This window comes from Mytilus trossulus, chromosome 4 (genome assembly GCF_036588685.1).
Source record: "Mytilus trossulus isolate FHL-02 chromosome 4, PNRI_Mtr1.1.1.hap1, whole genome shotgun sequence".
NCBI lineage: Eukaryota > Metazoa > Mollusca > Bivalvia > Mytilida > Mytilidae > Mytilus > Mytilus trossulus.
In genome coordinates this window covers 52598127-52616919 of record NC_086376.1, presented here as the reverse complement: position 1 = coordinate 52616919, position 18793 = coordinate 52598127, and the positions used below count along the sequence as shown (strand labels likewise).

Below are 18793 nucleotides of genomic sequence, written 5' to 3'. Positions count from 1 at the left end.
GCGAAATCGCGGGCATTCAGAGCGTAGTTTAAAGTATGTAAAGTGTAGTTGGAAGAATTTTGTAAAATATTGAATGTCTGGAGAATTTCAGCAAAAGTATCATTAGTCATAGGTTATTGGGGACAGGAAAATGCTTTTTTTTTTAAAATTTATCCCTCCTCTTTTATTTCCAATATTCCCATTTTTTGGTTTTCTATCAATTGCAATATGAACATACATATAGTATGTTATATACAGTCAAGAAAGGAGCCTGTAATTCAGTGGTTGTTGTTTGTTTATATGTTACATATTTGATCATATTTGTTTTTCGTTCATTTTTTTGTACATAAATAAGGCCGCTAGTTTTCTGGTTTGAATTGTTTTACATTGTCAGTTCGGGGCCTTTTAAAGCTGAGTATGCGGTATGGTTTGAATTCTTTTACATTGTCAGTTCGGGGCCTTTGAAGCTGAGTATGCGTTATGGGCTTTGCTCGTTGTTGAAGGTGGTGCGGTAACCTATAATTGTTAATATCTGTGAAATTGGTCTCTTGTGGAGAGTTGTCTCAACATGGCAATCATACCACATCTCCTTTTTTTTGTAAACAATGAATTTTGTAAAAGATTTATTGACTGGAGAGTTTCAGAAAAAGGTATCAAAAGTTCACATGAATATTTTTAGCGCTTATCTGTATATTATGAACATTCATTACTATACTATATATAAAAATATTAATTTTCGCGAACCATTTAGGTCACGGAAATTCCAAAATATGGCATCAGTAAGGAGAGTTGTGCAAATAATGTGAATACACAGAACCCCCATCCAAATTATCTTTAGCTAAAAGTATTCATCATTTTCTATTTTATATGTACTAACAACATTCCATTTTTCTATAATTTCGATTAAAATATTCCAAAATCTGAGTTAAAAAAAGTCAAATGCCCAAAATAAACATTGTCTGATTGGTTGAAGTACTGTGGCGTCAATGATAAGCATAGCAAGCCTCGATGTAAAGCACACGCTTCACATGAATAAGGAGAGTTTTACAAATAATGTGAATACACAGATCCTCCATCCTATTTATATTTTGCTGAAAATGTTGCAATGTTCATCATTTCTGTTTTGATTCTGCTAACAACATTCCATTTTTTCTTATATTCCGATTTATATATGTGGAACCCGCAATAAAAATAGATGGCCTCAATGATTTAAACGCAACGCAAAAAAATCCGTTGACCCTGAATTCAACGGATCGATAATAGCATCATGATGATCACCATCAACAAAATGTTTACCGTTATCTTTGTGAAATTTCAGTTATATAGTTCTTTAATTAGAGAAATGTTGGTAAGTATTACTTATTAATGTTAAGGTTCTACTGATGTGCTTCTCTAGACCTTTTTGACGGTCCGTTTTATCCCATTTTAAATCGATTTCTAAAACTATACTTCATTGCACATGTTCAACATTTTTATACAACCACAAAAAAATTGGGGTCGTAAATTGGTATCCTGTCCGAAAGATGGATGGTTTCTGGATAATAACTTTATTATAAGTAAACAGAAATCAACAAAATTATAACACAACGTTTATAACCACAAAAGGAAGCTTGGGATTGATTTTGGGGGTTATGGTCCCTAAGGTTTAGGAATAAGATTCAAGATTTCAAAGTTTTTATTATCCTCAGACACAACAGTGTACAAGAGGTCAATATACATTCATACATAAATAGACGATATATCTATACAGTAATTACAATACAATTATGATAAGCATGTATATATAATATACGACAACAGGAGCTAACACACAATAAACAATCATGCACGCGATTCTCGTGACACATTCATGTGTATATACAGTCAGTCTCTATCATTTGGATTTAACACAATGTCACGATTATGTAAGTTTTTACATATGTATTCAAAAGTGAATAATTATAGATATTTGATAATGTTTTTTAAGAATCTACAAATATTACGATATAATTTTACATTGCAATATGACAGCATTCCAATCATTTTGATCTCTGATGGATTTGTATTGCAATAATGTGGGATAAATTTTTTGCGTAGGTCCACAATTTGTGGATATGTACAAGTAAACATATAATGATATTCGTTACCAATATTAAGGTTACATAAATGACAAATTCTATTTTGTTTAGGGATCTTTGCCCATCTTCCTGTCTCTATAGGAAATTTTAAATTTGACTCGCATCTTAGCTTACACATATATAATCTATCAGCTACAGTCAATCTAAGTAAATATGGTTCCAGTTTAAATTCATGTTTAAAAAGTCCATAAAATTCCCCCCGAGACAAACAGTCTAATAATTACGGACAAAAAACAAACATTTTTGTAAATTCAAGACCCTTAATTGGAGTTTGTCCAGAATGGTTCTTGAATTACCTAATACCATGAAACTTGAAACTTGAAACTTTTATTTTCACTAAAGGCCTCACATGAGGCATAATAGTACAATAAATTTAACAAACAATAAATTTAACAAACAACAGTAATGCATGAACTAACATATATACATATGAAGTAGGTGTATGCAGATGAAAGAGTAATATCCATATATTATCATTTAAATACAGACATAACAATTTTGCAAAATTTTGCCAACCCAACAAGTACATATTTATCTTGACTACTCATTAAATTTGACAAGCTTACAGTATTTTTGTTTTTATATATATGATCAGGTATAAACTTTAGTCTTTCTTGAGTAAAAAAGTTACAATTAAATATATAATGAAATTCATCACCCAGTTCTTGCTTATTACAAAGATCACAAATTCTTTCAGCTCTATTGATACTAAAAAATCTACCAGCTTCAATTGGCAATTTATGGCTACCGCATCTAAACTTAGTAAGACTATACATTAAATCAGGTGGAAGTACAGTGAGATAATTCTCAAATTTAAAATCAGATTTATAAATACGGTAATTTATACACTTCGGTGAGTCATATACTTGTAATTTCCAACCTTCTACAAATTTTTCATGAAGAACTTGCTTTACATTTTTAGACAGGTTTATATTTCTTAATACAGATTGGTCATACCAATAATTTCCATAACCACATTCAATTAAAATATCTTTTATATATAATAACCATTTAGAATGGTACACATCACCTTCATTCAGTTTATGCAACATATCATACAATGTTCGAGATATTTTCTCTTTCTTGCCATTTAAAATTCGCTGCCAAAAACCAACCATTCTAGCTTTAATACATATAGACATGGGTGTTCTACCAAGTTCGCCATATACAATATAATTTGGCGTACATTTTTTAACCTTTAATATATACTTGCAAAATTCTAAATGCAAAGACTCAATAATGTCATTATTTTCATAACCCCATACTTCTGCACCATATAACAAAATAGGTGCCACCATTGCATCAAATAATTGTAACAAAATATCTATTGGCAAACTAAGCTTTCTCGCTTTACATAAAACATAGAACATAGCTTTTCTAGCTTGTTGTACAAGTCTAGCCTTATTATTGTGAAAAGTACCTTTTCTAGAAAAAACTGTACCCAAATATAGAAAATCATCTAACACAGCTATTGGTTCATTGTTATAGAAAAATTGAGTGTTTTCACCCTGTCTGTTTTTTGAAAATATCACAATATTGGTTTTGGCTACATTAACACTAAGCTTCCATGTTTCACAATACAAATACATGGCATTTAATGCAGATTGTAATTCAGTAGCAGACTCAGCAAATATAACAGTATCATCAGCATATAATAACAAATACAATTTAAAGAAAACTTCAATATCATCATTATCAAATAATAAATGAGACATATTACATATATCAGAGAGACCATTATAAGCATGTGACAAAAAATCTGTCAAATCATTTAGAAAAATTGAGAACAATAAAGGTGAGAGATTCTCACCTTGTCTAACTCCTACATTGGAGGCAAAAAATTCTGAAAAGTTGCTACCAGATCTAACACAAGACTTAGCATTTTTATACAAGTTTTGTACAATAATAAGCATTTTACCGTCAATACCATTACGTAACAGTTTTTGCCATAATAATACCCTGTTTACAGAATCAAAAGCTTTTCGATAATCTACAAAAGCACAGTACAGTTTTTTCCTTCTAAATAAATACATATCAATAAGGCATTTTAAGTTAAAAATATGGTCAACAGTACCATAGCCTTTCCGAAAACCAGCTTGCTCTTCACATAATAAACCCAAACATTCAAGGTAATTGAATAATCTGTTATTAAGAATACATGTAAATAGTTTTCCATAACAACTAAGTATAGTGATACCTCTATAATTGTCCGCACTTGCGGGGTCACCTTTACTTTTGTATATTGGACAAATAAAACCTTGAGACCAAGAATCTGGTACAATACCACTTTCAAAAATAATATTAAAAATCTTGACATAAACAGGTAATAATTTGACAGCTCCATGTTTCAAAAATTCATTTAATATCATATCATTACTACAAGCTTTATCATTCTTTAATGTTTTTATAGCATCTAACACATCTTTTTCACTTATAGGCTCATTAATAACAGTATTATATTCCGTAACATTATCTGGTAAAACAATATCAATATCATTTACAACATTGTTTAAATTTTTAAAATGATCAAAAAATACATTCATAGCTACTTTTTGCTGAGTAGCTTTAACTTTTTCACAACCTTTATTTAGTAGTGACCAATATGATTTAGGATCTGAGGTACGCAGACCTCTGAGTTTACCTATAAACGCCTTTTGAAATTCACAAAATTGTTTTTTCAGTATATTCTTATATTCCTTGCTTTTTCGTACCAAATCATTGTGATTAACAACAGAACGTACTCTATAATGGTATTTTTTTGCTTTACGATAAGCTTTGCGTTTTGTATAACATTCACTGTTAAAATATTTTTTACAATGATTATATTTTTTACAACCATGTTTCTTGACATTGCTAGTAGTTTTAATCAACATATCAGCACATTCAGCAGCATTCTTAATAATACTATTACAATTTTCAACTATATCATTAATTGTTACAATGTTTGTATTTTTGGGATCAATGTCTCCCAGTCTAACTAAAAGTTCATCTATTTTGTTAACATCTAGGTTGTCTTGGAATACTGCAGCCCGGTCTCTAAACCATTTAGGTTTGATATGTGATTCATTATCACTTTTTTCTCCACACTGAACACAGTCAGATCTACTGGTAGTATCAGCACACTGAGCACAGTCAGATCTAGAACTACCAGTGACGCCACACTGAACACAGTCAGATCTAATATTTGAACATAATTTTAAACATACAGGTTTATGCACATCACTTAGAATAGGATCATATGACAATATATCAAAGTCTACAATAGCCCTAAATAATTCAGGAGTTATAATTACATAGTCAATTAGAGAATTGTTGCATGTAGTTTGACCTACACCCTTGTCAGCACCAAAACGACCATTTACAAAGAACAATTGAGTACTTTTACATAAATTCAGTAATCTCTTGCCGTAATGATCAATTTTACCATTATCTTTAGAGTAGCGAACAGGAGACACATTACATTCTTCCAGAATATGCAGTTTGTTTATCAAATTTTGATCATCATTTGCAATATTACAAGCATTTAGTATATGGTTATCAATATCAACATATTCATTAGCATTTTTAGTATGAGCATTGAAATCACCAAGTAAACAGACCTGCAAGTTTGTATCTACAATAATATCTTCTATTTCAGTAAACATATCAATATTACTATAAAGGCTATTTTCAGGTGGAATATAAACAACACCAAATAAAGTTTTTTCAAACAGTAATTTGTCATCAATAGTAAACCATAACACACAATGACTAGGAGATGTAATTTGATCATTAATTTGAACATATTTATAATAACAATTTCTGACTAGAACACATATACCCCCAGACCTAGATTTACAATTTTGTCTGACAACAGAAGGTAACAAAGAAAAACCATCAACATCAATAACATCATACTTATCAATTTTTGTTTCTGTTAAACATATTACATCATACAATGATATAAATTCTACAAAATCAGGGTTGCCTAATTTAGAAGCTAGGCCACAAACATTAAGGGACAAAACTTTTATTTTCAAAAATGAATCTGAAAAAGAAATTTCACTTTCGGTATCACTCTGCGTAATATTTACATCATTTCCACCATTCGAACTGCGCGTAACGTCACTCACAGAATCAGAATTTAAGGAGTCGTCATTTTCGGAGTATTCCCCTTCACTGCACCTCTATAGTTCAGTTAATCCAAGAGCATGGTGATCAATCTCGTCAATCCCAAGTTTAAAAAGGTCATCGGGAGATTCAATTATGGCTTTAGTCCCATTTTTCAACGTGCAAATAGTCTTCCCGTCCCGTGTATGAGCGTTTTTCACATCTTCCAGTTTTCGCACCATCTGGAATAACTTGAATCTTAGTGGCGTTAGGTCGTCAGAGATAAACACACCCTTGAAATCCTCGGACTGTTTAAGCTTTCGACGATTACTTATGAACCGGTTTCTTGTAGCACGGTTGGCGAAGCGAATGATAATTTGTCTGGTTTTACCCGGAGACTTTTTTCCCATACGATGGGCATCCACGATTGTTACAGGGTTCAACTGAATGTCCATGGCAGCTCCAATATTTAAAATAGAGTCAATGATGTTCTCGTCCGTTTCATCATTCACCTCCTTGATGCCCGACACGCGTACATTTTCCTTCCTGGAATATTGAGCCAAAGCGTCCATTGAATACTCGTTATTCCTCATTCCTGCTTGTAGTCTGTTGATTTTAGTTTCGTGAAGCACAAGCGTCTCATCCCGTTTACTTGAGATGAGAGCATCGACCATCGGCATAAGCATACACATAACGTTCATAGCAGTCTTTTCAGATTCGGTCAATTTTTCACTATCTCTAACAAATCTGTCATTTACAGCAGTTAATGTATCGTCAATTGATGCGTTATCAGATTTAATATCATTGCATTTGTCCTAAATAAACGAGCAAAGGTCGGAAAAGTGTTTGCCGGATTTCGTAGTTTTTGGCGGCATTTTCAGTTACGGTAAATATCTAAAGTTATATGGATTTCTTCAAACTTCAAAGTTACATACTCTTTAAAATTATATGGAAACGTCAATCTTCATAATAAAATATGGAATGATCCGTTTAAACCGGTCGATGATCATCGATTTTGTTACCTTACAGCATATTTTAGTTCATGCATCCATTGCTGCACCGGAAGTCCCATAACATTTTACGTTAGCCAATGCTTTATGAAATCTTCTTTGAAAATTGGAGTTATCTTTCTTTGTTCAGTCAACTTAAATCAATTATACAATATACAATGCAATATTCACTTTATTACCAACTGATAAATTAAAGCAGTCATTAATAACCATTCAGTGATTGCAAGCACTTTCTAGGGTATGCCCTTTTACAAATGGAAAAATTATACATTTTTTTAGTTTCTGATCTCTTAACTTAAGTTTGTCTCCCCTAAATGTTTCTCATTTCAGAAATTAAAAAGAAAATTTCTTCAGATATTTTTGTTTGAAAGGATCAATATTCAACTCCATAGTGAACTGCTCCTAACCCAAAAGCAAAACAAATATTTTAAGTTCATTAGACCACATTCATTCTGTGTCAGAAACCTAAGCTGTGTCATCTATTTAATCACAATCCAAACTGTTTCCAGCTTGAATGTTGTGTCAATACTAGCCCCAACTGTTCAGGCTTCGACCTCTGCAGTCGTATAAAGCTGGGCTCTGTGGAGCTTCTGGTCCATTCATTTGTTTATTTTTCAATTTGTGTGAATTAACATAGTTACAGTAAATGCTAATTACTGCACTTTCATACCACAACAAATATTGTATTGGTACATGTATCACTCAAATGTGTATCCATATAACAAAAAAAATGAAAAGGAATAATTTTGCATTACCTTTTGAATACTATGACTTTTTAGATATGTAAACATATTAAGACTCATTAGTAGATGTTGATAATATTGGCTTAAAATGCTTGAAATGCTATCAGATTACTTTTGGAGCAGTTATGAGTTTTGAAATTAGAAAGATCATATCATATGCAACAAGTGTACTAAGTTTCAAGTTGATTGGACTTCAGCTTCATCAAAAACTACTTTGACCAAAAACTTTAACCTGAAACTCCCACTTTCATTTTCTATGTTCAATGGACCGTGAAATTGGGGTCAAAAGTCTAATTTGGCTTTAAAATTAGAAAGATCATATCATAATGAACATGTGTACTAAGTTTCGAGTTGATTTGACTTCAGCTTCATCAAAAACTACCTTGACCAAAAACTTTAACCTAAAGCGGGACAAACGAACGAACGGACCCACAGACCAGAAAACATAATGCCTATCTACTATTGTAGGTGGGGGCATAAAAAATTTAATAAATAACACTCATAATGCTCAGATTGGTTGTCATCGTGCAACATAGTTAATAACACCATATAGAAAAAACATAGAACTCATTTTGTCATATTATACAAATGTAATAAAATCAGTATGATAAAAAAAAAGGCTGACACTTCTTTTTTTGAATGAGTGGTAATTGTTTTAGATAGCATTCTCGACCTGATCATTAATAAATAATTTAACACAAATGCAGGTTACCCAAAATCCATCCGCATTCCTTATTATATTTTAAAATTTTCGGGAAAAAAATGATGAAATGGGCAAAAAAAAGTTGTCGTTAAATAAGTTCGGAATGAGTTGCTACATTTGTATGTCTAAAGTAATGTTGATCCTCTTGGAATTCATTTGAATGTAAGTTTTAAATTGTGCTAATGAATATCATGCATGTGTATTTAAGTTAAAAAAAAATGAGAAAAAAAAATGTCTTGAATAAAAACAAAGCTCTCGTCAATTTACCCGGCGTCATTACAGTGGTTACAAATGAAAATATCAAAATCAACCTTTTATTAAATTCCGCAACTTTGACAATATACAGTGCCGGAATGACATTAGCTTTTGATGTAGAAATACAAGTGTACTTAAACTATGACAGTGTCAATTTTTTAATTACATTGTGTTAAACTCGCACGTCAATCTTTTGTCTGTCAAGTTTTGCCGGACAGCTGATTGGATAATAAAAAATTAGTTTGTCACCGCCTTCAATCGGACAAGGACGTTTGTGCTTTTTTACATGTGAACAGTGGACATTTGATAAAACTACTAATTAGTTATCAAAGGTACCAGGATTATAATTTAGTATGCCAGACGCGCGTTTCGTCTACATAAGACTCATCAGTGACGCTCATATCAAAATATTCATAAAGCCAAACAAGTACAAAGTTGAAGAGCATTGAGGATCCAAAATTCCAAAAAGTTGTGCCAAATACGGCTAAGGTAATCTATGCCTGGGATAAGAAAATCCTTAGTTTTTCGAAAATTCAAAGTTTTGAAACAGGAAATTTATCAAAATGACCACATTATTGATATTCATGTCAACACCGAAGTGTTGACTACTGGGCAGTAGTATGAATAGGCTAACACTGGGACACATTCCAAAGGGTAATAAAGATCAATGCAAAGTGAACGGGACTACTTTCCTAAGAGTAATTAAAACCCACGCATTATAGTCCATACCAAGCGATGGAAATACAGTGTTTTGAGGTGTTAGTTTTATGGTTGTAGGTTCACGAAGTACAGGGATGCTATGTAGATTTTATTAAACAAATTTTATACCCAAACTACAGTGTTTTTGCCACATTTCTAAGAGCAATTAAAACCCACGCATTATAGCCTAACCCAAGCGATGGACATATAGTGTTTTGAGGTGTTAGTTTTATGGTTATAGGTACACGAATGACATGGATTTTGAAGAGATATTTATGTTTATTATGTAATCATAACACTTTTATAAAAGAAGTTTATGTCTTCTTTCACGCTGAATGTTATATCCAAATCACCAAAAACAACACTTTTTGATGGATGAAGTTGAAGTTGAATTTATGACTAGGAAATTAGACAATGTTTTAGAATTTATTCACGCTGACTACGTTTTAAAAAATGTGAAAAAAGATAACACTTTTTATGATTTGATTCTTAACATTACATTAGAAGAGTTATATCATGATTTTTTGAAAGAAGTATCCAGCAGAAACATTTCAGAACATTTATTCCTGTTATATTCTTTACGTCTTCGCACACCAGACTGGTATTCTATTAGTTGGAAGAGTGAAGAACGTATTTCGAAGATTAATCATCTTGCAAACCAAATGTTCAAATATGACTTCTACAGAAGAGGACAAATTGATTGAAGACGTCTACTATAATTTACAGAATGGAGCAGCATATGCAGGTCCGCAGAAGATTTACGAGGTTTTGAAGAAAAAGAAAAAGAATCCACCGGGACTTTATAAAATAAGAAAATGGTTACAAAGCAAAGATGACTATACGCTTCAAAAACCCATTCGAAGACGATTTAAGACTCCCAGAATAGTTGTGACAGAACCATTGGAAATGTTTGACGCCGACCTTGCAACTTTAAGTTCAATTTCTTCCTTTAACGACAACTTTCAACACTTGTTAATCGTTATTGATTGTATTAGTCGTTATCTATGGGTGGAAGCATTGCAAACTAAAACAGGGAATGAAGTGTTAAAAGCGTTTCAAAAAATATTTGAACGAAGCAACTTCCCGAAGAAGTTAAGGACAGATTCGGGCGGTGAATTTTCCTTTACAGGGCTAAAGCGGTTTTTGAAGAGCAAGAATGTCTACCATCATTTTGCTTTAAACTCTACAATTAAGGCCAGTCTCGCTGAACGTGTGATATTGACGCTGAAACGAAATATTTTTCGATTTCTAACGAAAGAAAGAACTAATCGTTATATAGACAAATTACAGGATTTTGTTGCCAGCTATAATAACACTCCTCATTCTTCCCTGGGAAATATTGCTCCCTCAAATATTGATGATGAAAAAGATCAAAGTGATTTGTGGGCTTACATGTACTTAAAGAAGAACACGAAATCAATCAATTCACATAAAGGAAAGACGGAAAAGCCAAAACATCACTATGTTTTTCGTACTGGAGACATGGTTCGCATCAGTCATTTAAAAAGATCATTTCAGATATCATAATTTATGACCAACAGTGGACATCTGAAATTTTCAAAATCGCTGAGCGTTTTCTTTTTCAAGGTTTTCCCATGTTTAAAATAATCGATTTTAAAAATCGATTAATCAAAGGTTGGTTCCAAGCTCCAGAACTTCAAAAGGTTGTGAAAAATGCTGATAGTTTATGGTATATTGAAAAGATAATACGCAAAAGAAAACGTCATGGTCGTATTGAATATTTTGTGAAATGGCAAGACTGGGATGATTCATATAACAGCTGGATACCTAAAAGTGACGTAGAACAATGAGTTTTCATATGATTGTTAACAGCGATGGTTGTCTTGACTATTTTCCAAACAACAAACCTCATCGTTTTGTTACACATTTACAAACACCGCTTAATTTACGCGAAAATTGGAAAGTTGCGTTGGTGGACATTAACCTTCCAGGACATGACTCTGCTAAAGAAACGGATATCTATTTGTGTTGCAACATTTGCACAGGAACATTGGTTGATGGAATATATCGCTCGGTGTTGAGACGCATATGCTTAATGGATACAGAGATGGATTATTGTTCATTTGAAAACTTATTATATTTATCTGTTATAAAAAGTGAAGTCTATGACATAGAATTCTTTTTAACAGACAAACATGGAAACACAGTTACCTTATCATCCGAACCTATAAGTCTAACGGTTCATTTCAAGTCATATCCATTTTTTTATTGATTGGTATATAAAGTCAATCTCATGTTTCACTTTTCTCATTAAAGTTGGTTACCCGAAGAGACTACACCATGGATGTTTCAAAAATGTATATTCCCGATCCTCAGAAATGGATGAAATACTACGAACAAGTTGCAAAAGGTCACCATAATGCTTACATCAATAATAAAAACAGAACAACATTTCAAAGAGGTGGTTCAATTGCTCGCAAAACTGTCGGATTTATGGATGCAATCGGCCTTCAGTCTTTGAGACCTAAATCATCCGAACCTATTGAAATTGTTTCTCCAGTTCAACAGGTAGTTGATCAAGCAGAAAGTAATATACGACGTGATAAAAAAAGATATAAAAGAAAAACAGTATAGGTGACCACAATCGCTCTTATAAGCATCGAAAGGGACACACAGTCAAGAAGTTATCAACTAAATCTAAATCGAAGGAAAAGGATATTTTCAGTCGCTAGTGTGCTATGTCGACCGTTAATTCATCAGCGTTTCATGAAGTTCAGCCGAGTGAATTATCAATTTTTGATTTACCCGGGACACAGACGGGAGTTGTTAATCTATCATTTCAACAAATTCGTCCTGTCTCTCAACTAGACAATGAGTCACCTATTGAATTTAATATTTCTGGTCAGAACAGTATGGATTACATAGATCTCCGAATGAGCACAATGAATTTGAAAGTAAGATTGGTAAAAAGTGATGGAAGTAAAATAACATCGACTGATAAAGTGGGACCAGTAAACCTCCTTCTACACTCACTGTTTTCACAGGTGGAGGTCAACGTACAAAATAAGAGCATTACATCTTCAACTACCAACTATCCATACAAAGCCATGATTCAGACTTTATTAAAATATAGACATGAAGCCAAGGACTCTCAACTCACCTCTCAGCTGTATTACGCAGATACACCAAACTATTTTGACGACTCAGACCCGGATGGACAAAACATTGGATTGTACACGAGGTCGCAGTTTTTTGAGGATAGCAAACTGGTCGATTTGCAAGGAAACATATATCACCCTTTGTTAGCACTAGAGCGATATATTCTGAATTCAACCGGGATGACTATAAAATTCTTCAAATCGAAACCAGAATTTTATTTGATGTCATCCGATGAGAAGGCAGATTATCGAATCGAGATTGTCTCAATGCATCTGAACATTTGTCGTGTTTCAGTCAATCCAGGCGTCATTTACGGTCATAACGAAATATTGAAGACAACGAATGCAAAGTATCCATTTGTCAATACAGATGTGAAGCTTCTCAGCATTCCAGCTGGGAATTCAAGCTTCAGTTTCGATCAATTGTTTAATTCACTGAGACCAAACAAAGTGATTATTGGTTTTGTGTCCAGCAAAGCTGCATCTGGAGATTACAAATCAAACCCTTTTAGATTTAAAAATTATAACCTAAGTCAAATTGCCTTACTGATAGATGGTTTACCAGTTGGTGGGAACCCAATGAAGCTTAGTTTTAACGGATCCAATGGTTCTACATACCTATCAGGATATAACAGTTTGTTCGAAGTGAGTGGAAAAAGCTTGCAAGACAGCGGGAACGCCATTGACAGGGATGATTTTACAGGTGGATGTGCATTATATGGATTTCAAATCGAACCGGAATTCGATGGCTTAGACTACCTCACCCTTTTAAAACAGGGAAACGTTAGAATCGAAGCCCATTTCAACTCACCACTACCTGAACCCTGCATGTGTGTAGTATACAGCGAGAACTCTGGTTATTTTGAACTGACACAAAGCAGAGATGTTGTTTTACAATGAATACACTAGAACTAGAGTGTATCATCAAATGTGATCGGAACATGAGACCTTTCATCTGCGGTGTTTTTGCTAAAGATGAACTACCGCTTAAACTTCCTGTCATTCCTGGTGGTTTTATTGCTAATACGCAAGGCAAGGACGAAAAGGGAGAACATTGGATAGCAATCTATGTCGATGCAAGTAATACTGGTTATTTTTTTGACAGTTTTGGATACAGACCTGCATTCTACAACCAACATTTTGTGAACTTTTTCGAACGCAATAATTTAGTCGTGCAGTTTAATGATAAACAGTTGCAAAGTTTTAATTCTAACGTTTGTGGTTTTTACTGTATTTTCATACTCTCTCACTTATGTAGAAATATTAAATTTAACGATGTGATTCAATTGTTCCATTGTAATGATAATTTATGTAATGATGAATTTGTATTTGAATTTGTTGTTCATGCTTTCGATCACTGCATTCAAAACAACGATGAGGTGACCTAAATGTCTTGTTAACCATTACATACTTTCAACAAATAAAAGTTTAACCATAACCTGCTTTCCTTCATAACTCCTTTACCATCACAACCATGAGCAACGTTGATGATGCGTTAGTAAAGTTTAAATGTCCTGCAACATGGATGATCTGCGGCCCCACTTCTTCGGGTAAAACAACCTTGGTGAAGCAGATATTGTTAAACGCCGCAGGTCTTTTTGAGGTTCCACCACATCAAATTATATATTCATATTCAATCTGGCAACCCTTATATCAGGAATTACAGGATCGTATCAGGAATATAACTTTCATACAGGGTCTACCGTGTGAGGAGGACTTCAAGGCGAACAATGGGTTACATTCCATTTGTGTAATACTGTGAAAGTACTTTTATTCGTGGGGTACCAATTTTCGTGGTTTTCGTGGGTGACTCTATCCACGAATTTAAGTGTCCAACGAAATAAAACAACCAATGTCAACATCAAGACATGGAAAGATCCTCATCGGTGTTTTGACTACTGATATGATCTTTTAATCCTCATAAAAATATTTTTGATAAAGAGTTCATTTTATATCCTCATTGTTCTCGTACACTATGGGAAATAATAATTTCATGCTGGGCTTGATTTTGATAAGAATTATTTGACAAATCAAGATACGTTTATAGTATTTGCTTATGTCTCTGTTTTCTCAAGGTGACATCTTTATGGCCTAATTAACACCTTTGATGGTCTTTTATCTGTTGATCACTTTATCTTAGATAAGTTAGTGTTTTCACAACGATTTACACCGCCAATGTTTACTTTGCAATTTCCTTCAATCCAGACTATTTGTCACTTTTGTTTCTATAATTTTTCAATTATATTTTTTAAAGAAAAGGACAATCCACGAATTTAAAAACCCACGAACAGGTAAATATTGCTAAAACCACGAAAATTGATACCCACGAATTAAAGTACTTTCACAGTAGATGATAACATGTCCCATGCTTCTGAAAGTATGATGGTTGAGGATCTATTCTGCATAAAAAGTCACCACTTGAATTGGACGACGATGGTAGTTGTTCAAAATATTTATTACAGGGGTAAAGTCATGCGAACGATAAGTTTGAATTCCTTAGTGTTTGTGTTTTTTAAGAATTCTAGAGATGAATTACAAATAAGTACAATTGCAAGACAAATGTTTCCGCAAAACACTGCCTTTTTCATGGGTGCTTATCGACAGGCTGTAAGTAGATCTCATGGTTATCTCGTGGTCGATGTAACACCGGGTTCCAATAAGAAATATCAGTTGCGATCCAATGTCTTGCCTGGTGAGGATGTCATAATTTATGTATCAACAAAATGAAATTATCGAATGCAGATCGACATTTAATCACTTTCCTTTCAACTGCTCGTTCACAACAGATAAAATCCATTTTATTAACGTTGACATTGCAACAACAGAAAAGTCTTATCGAGATTGTATATAACATTTTGAAGGGAACGATTTCATTAACAAACGTAACAAGAAAAAAAATATCACGTCACCAGAAAGACATTAGAAGGCTAGTAGCTGGACAACTTACAGAGAGACAGAGAAGAAATCGTTTACAGAAAATTGTATCTATAATTCCTTTGCTTATGACAGCTTTCATCAAGTATGAGTCGGGAAATGATCTTGTTGACTAAAGAGAAGTATGATCGGTTAATTCAGGAACAGAACAACGCTGGAGAAATGACAAATTCTGGTAAAATGACTGACGTTGCCATTCAGACAGGGGGTGGAACTTCATCGCACGACGAAAAGGTAGAGGAACAACCTTCTGGCGGGGCTAAAATGATGGATGATGTTAATCAAGACTCAAACCACAACGAATCAGAACATTCTAATACACAAACAGAGTCATTCAGTGATGAAAAGGTAGGGGATAACACAAATGCCATATCACGAAGCGTTACACCAAGCATTCGCATGACTCCGAACGATTTTTTTCAAACTAACAACCACCAAAAGGATAAATAAAAGGAGAAGAAAGTGGTTAACATTTCGCTTATGATTTATTATATGTAATGTTTGCTTTTGTGAATAAAAAATGACGGATTTAGATCAACTTGTTACATCTTTGTGTGTAAAATATAAGACAGACGATCCGCAGTTAAAGCAATGTGTGAAAACATTAAAACGAACTCTTGACTGTGATGATGATGATGAGGAGGATGATTGTGTTGCAACAGCATTCAAAAAGACAAAATTACAATGTCGCTCGTGTGGTAAGATGATAGCAAAGACTTATTTCCGAACACACACTTCGTTACATTGCAAAACTAGGAACACCGTTTTCTCTTCTAACCATTGTTCAAAAACATACAATACCTATGACGATTTGTTTCAACACGTTGATCATGAACATCCTCTGAATCAGACAGGTGGTGGTAGAAAGCGTAAACACAGAACCAAAAGAAATGTGTTTCAACACGTTGGAAGTAAGCAAAAACAAAGGTGGAATGAAAGCGCTCTCAATAAAAACGCATGTAAACATTTTATGATTCCACGAAAAAATGAACGATATGATATGATTACTTTTTTTGCAAATATCAAGGATGAGGTGATAGAGTACTTAAGAAAAAAATGTCGAAAATCGGGACAGCTTAAGTTTTATATGATCGTTCATGTACAAATGATACGACAAAGGGTTAATCGCAAAAACGAAGAGGCAACACCCTATTTCAGATCACCAACATCACATATTCTGGTGGCAGAAGATAGCGGGCTCGAACATAACATTAATGTTGCTTTTCGAAAGATGTTCAAGGCGTTAGATGAATTCATTCGGAAAGGTTCGTCTTGGACATTGAAAAAGATTACAAAACTAGAGATTCACACAGCTACATACAGAGCCATTGGTGGTAAATCATACATACAACTACCACCAAATCTAAGATCCTCAAAATCAGTGATTAACATCAAAAACAAAGATAACAAATGTTTCTTGTGGTCGGTTCTAGCTTCATTACATCCCGCAGAATACCACGCCGAGCGAGTTAAGCAGTATAAACGGTTTGAAAACGACCTCAATATGAATGGAATAGAATACCCAGTTCACCCATCCGCAATGCATAAATTTGAAAAACAGAACAACATTTCCGTGACAGTAATAGCTTACGAGGAAGGACGGTTGTTTCCTATATACATAAGCAAATTGAAAAATGGTTACCATCATCAAGTTAACCTGTTGTATTTCCAAAAGAATGATGATCATCACTGGTGTTTGATTAAGAACCTAGATAGGTTTTTGTACCACACAAAACCATCAACTCATAAATATAATTTCTGTCATCTGTGTTTACAGAGTTTCAGGTCAGAAGAAAAGCTTAGCAATCATTTACAGTACTGTTCGCAACATGATGCACAACGAACAATTTTCCCAACTAAAGGTGTAGATAATATTTTGAAATATTCAGATTTTAGAAAGCAGATGTTCGTCCCCTTTGTTATATACTGTGATTTCGAAACATTGAACAGAAAAATGGACACCTGTTATCCTGATCCGTTGTCTTCCTCGACAACAGAGGAAGCCAAATGTATACCCTGCGGTTACGGATATAAGGTTGTGTGCGAAGACTCGAAATATACAAAGAAAACCGTTATATACAGAGGGGAGAATGTTGCCGAACATTTCCTGAAATCACTTATGCGTGAGCGATGCTATATCAAAGATATTCTTTCACACATAGAACCGTTAGTCATGACTGACGAGGATGAGGACAAGTTTCAGAAAGCAACCCATTGCCACATTTGCGAAACACCATTTACTTCCTCGACTATTCGTTGCAAAGACCACAATCATTTGACTTCAGCTTTTGTCGGTGCAAGCTGTCAGTCTTGTAATTTAAACTATAAGCAAGCAACTTTTATTCCTGTGATCAGTCACGGTTTGACCAATTTCGATTCACACATTATCTGTTCAGCAATGGGTCTTTTCAAAAATGAGACCATAAGCTGTATTGCCAAGTCTACGGAAAAGTACATTTCATTTTCTGTGGGTAGCTTGAAATTCATAGATTCTTACCAATTTCTAAGTGCTTCTCTGGAAAAATTGATCGAATCTTGCGAAAGGGAAAAATTTGAATTGTTAAGTCAAGAAATCGATAAAGCTCACTTGTTATTTCGTAAAGGAGTATATCCGTATGATTACATGGATGACTTTGACAAGTTCAAAGAGAATAGACTTCCCGCTCGAGAAAAATTCTACAACAAACTTACAAGAACACATATCAGTCAGGAAGATTAGGAATATGCACAACAAGTTTGGAATGAGTTTAACATAAACACCATGGGTGACTATCATGACCTCTACCTGAAAACCGATGTGTTGACACTAGCCTGTGTTTTCCAGAACTTCAGATCGGTTAGCATGAGTTATTATAAACTTGACCCTTGCCAATACGTTAGTCTCCCCGGACTTTCCTTAGCAGCTTGTTTGAAAATGACCAAAGTCGAACTCGAACTTTTAACAGATCCCGATATGTATTTATTTTTTGAAAAGGCTATAAGGGGAGGGTTATCAGTGGTTAGCAAGAGATATGCCGAGGCAAATAACCCATACTTGCCTGATACATATGATGCAGAAAAGCCGACTCCTATATCATATATCAAGACTGTGTAAATCTGTATGGTAAAAGTATGAAGATGAATCTTCCCGTGAATGATTTTCGTT

The 18793-nt window shown here is 33.8% G+C and overlaps 1 protein-coding gene across 1 annotated transcript; it reads left to right on the top strand.

Moving 5' to 3' along the window:
• Window positions 1-12294: 12294 nt before the first annotated feature.
• LOC134716666 (uncharacterized protein F54H12.2-like) lies at window positions 12295-13614 on the top strand. Its single transcript, XM_063579672.1, has one exon. It carries the CDS (start codon window positions 12295-12297, stop codon window positions 13612-13614), a length of 1320 nt encoding a protein of 439 aa, XP_063435742.1.
• The last annotated feature ends 5179 nt before the right edge of the window (window positions 13615-18793 follow it).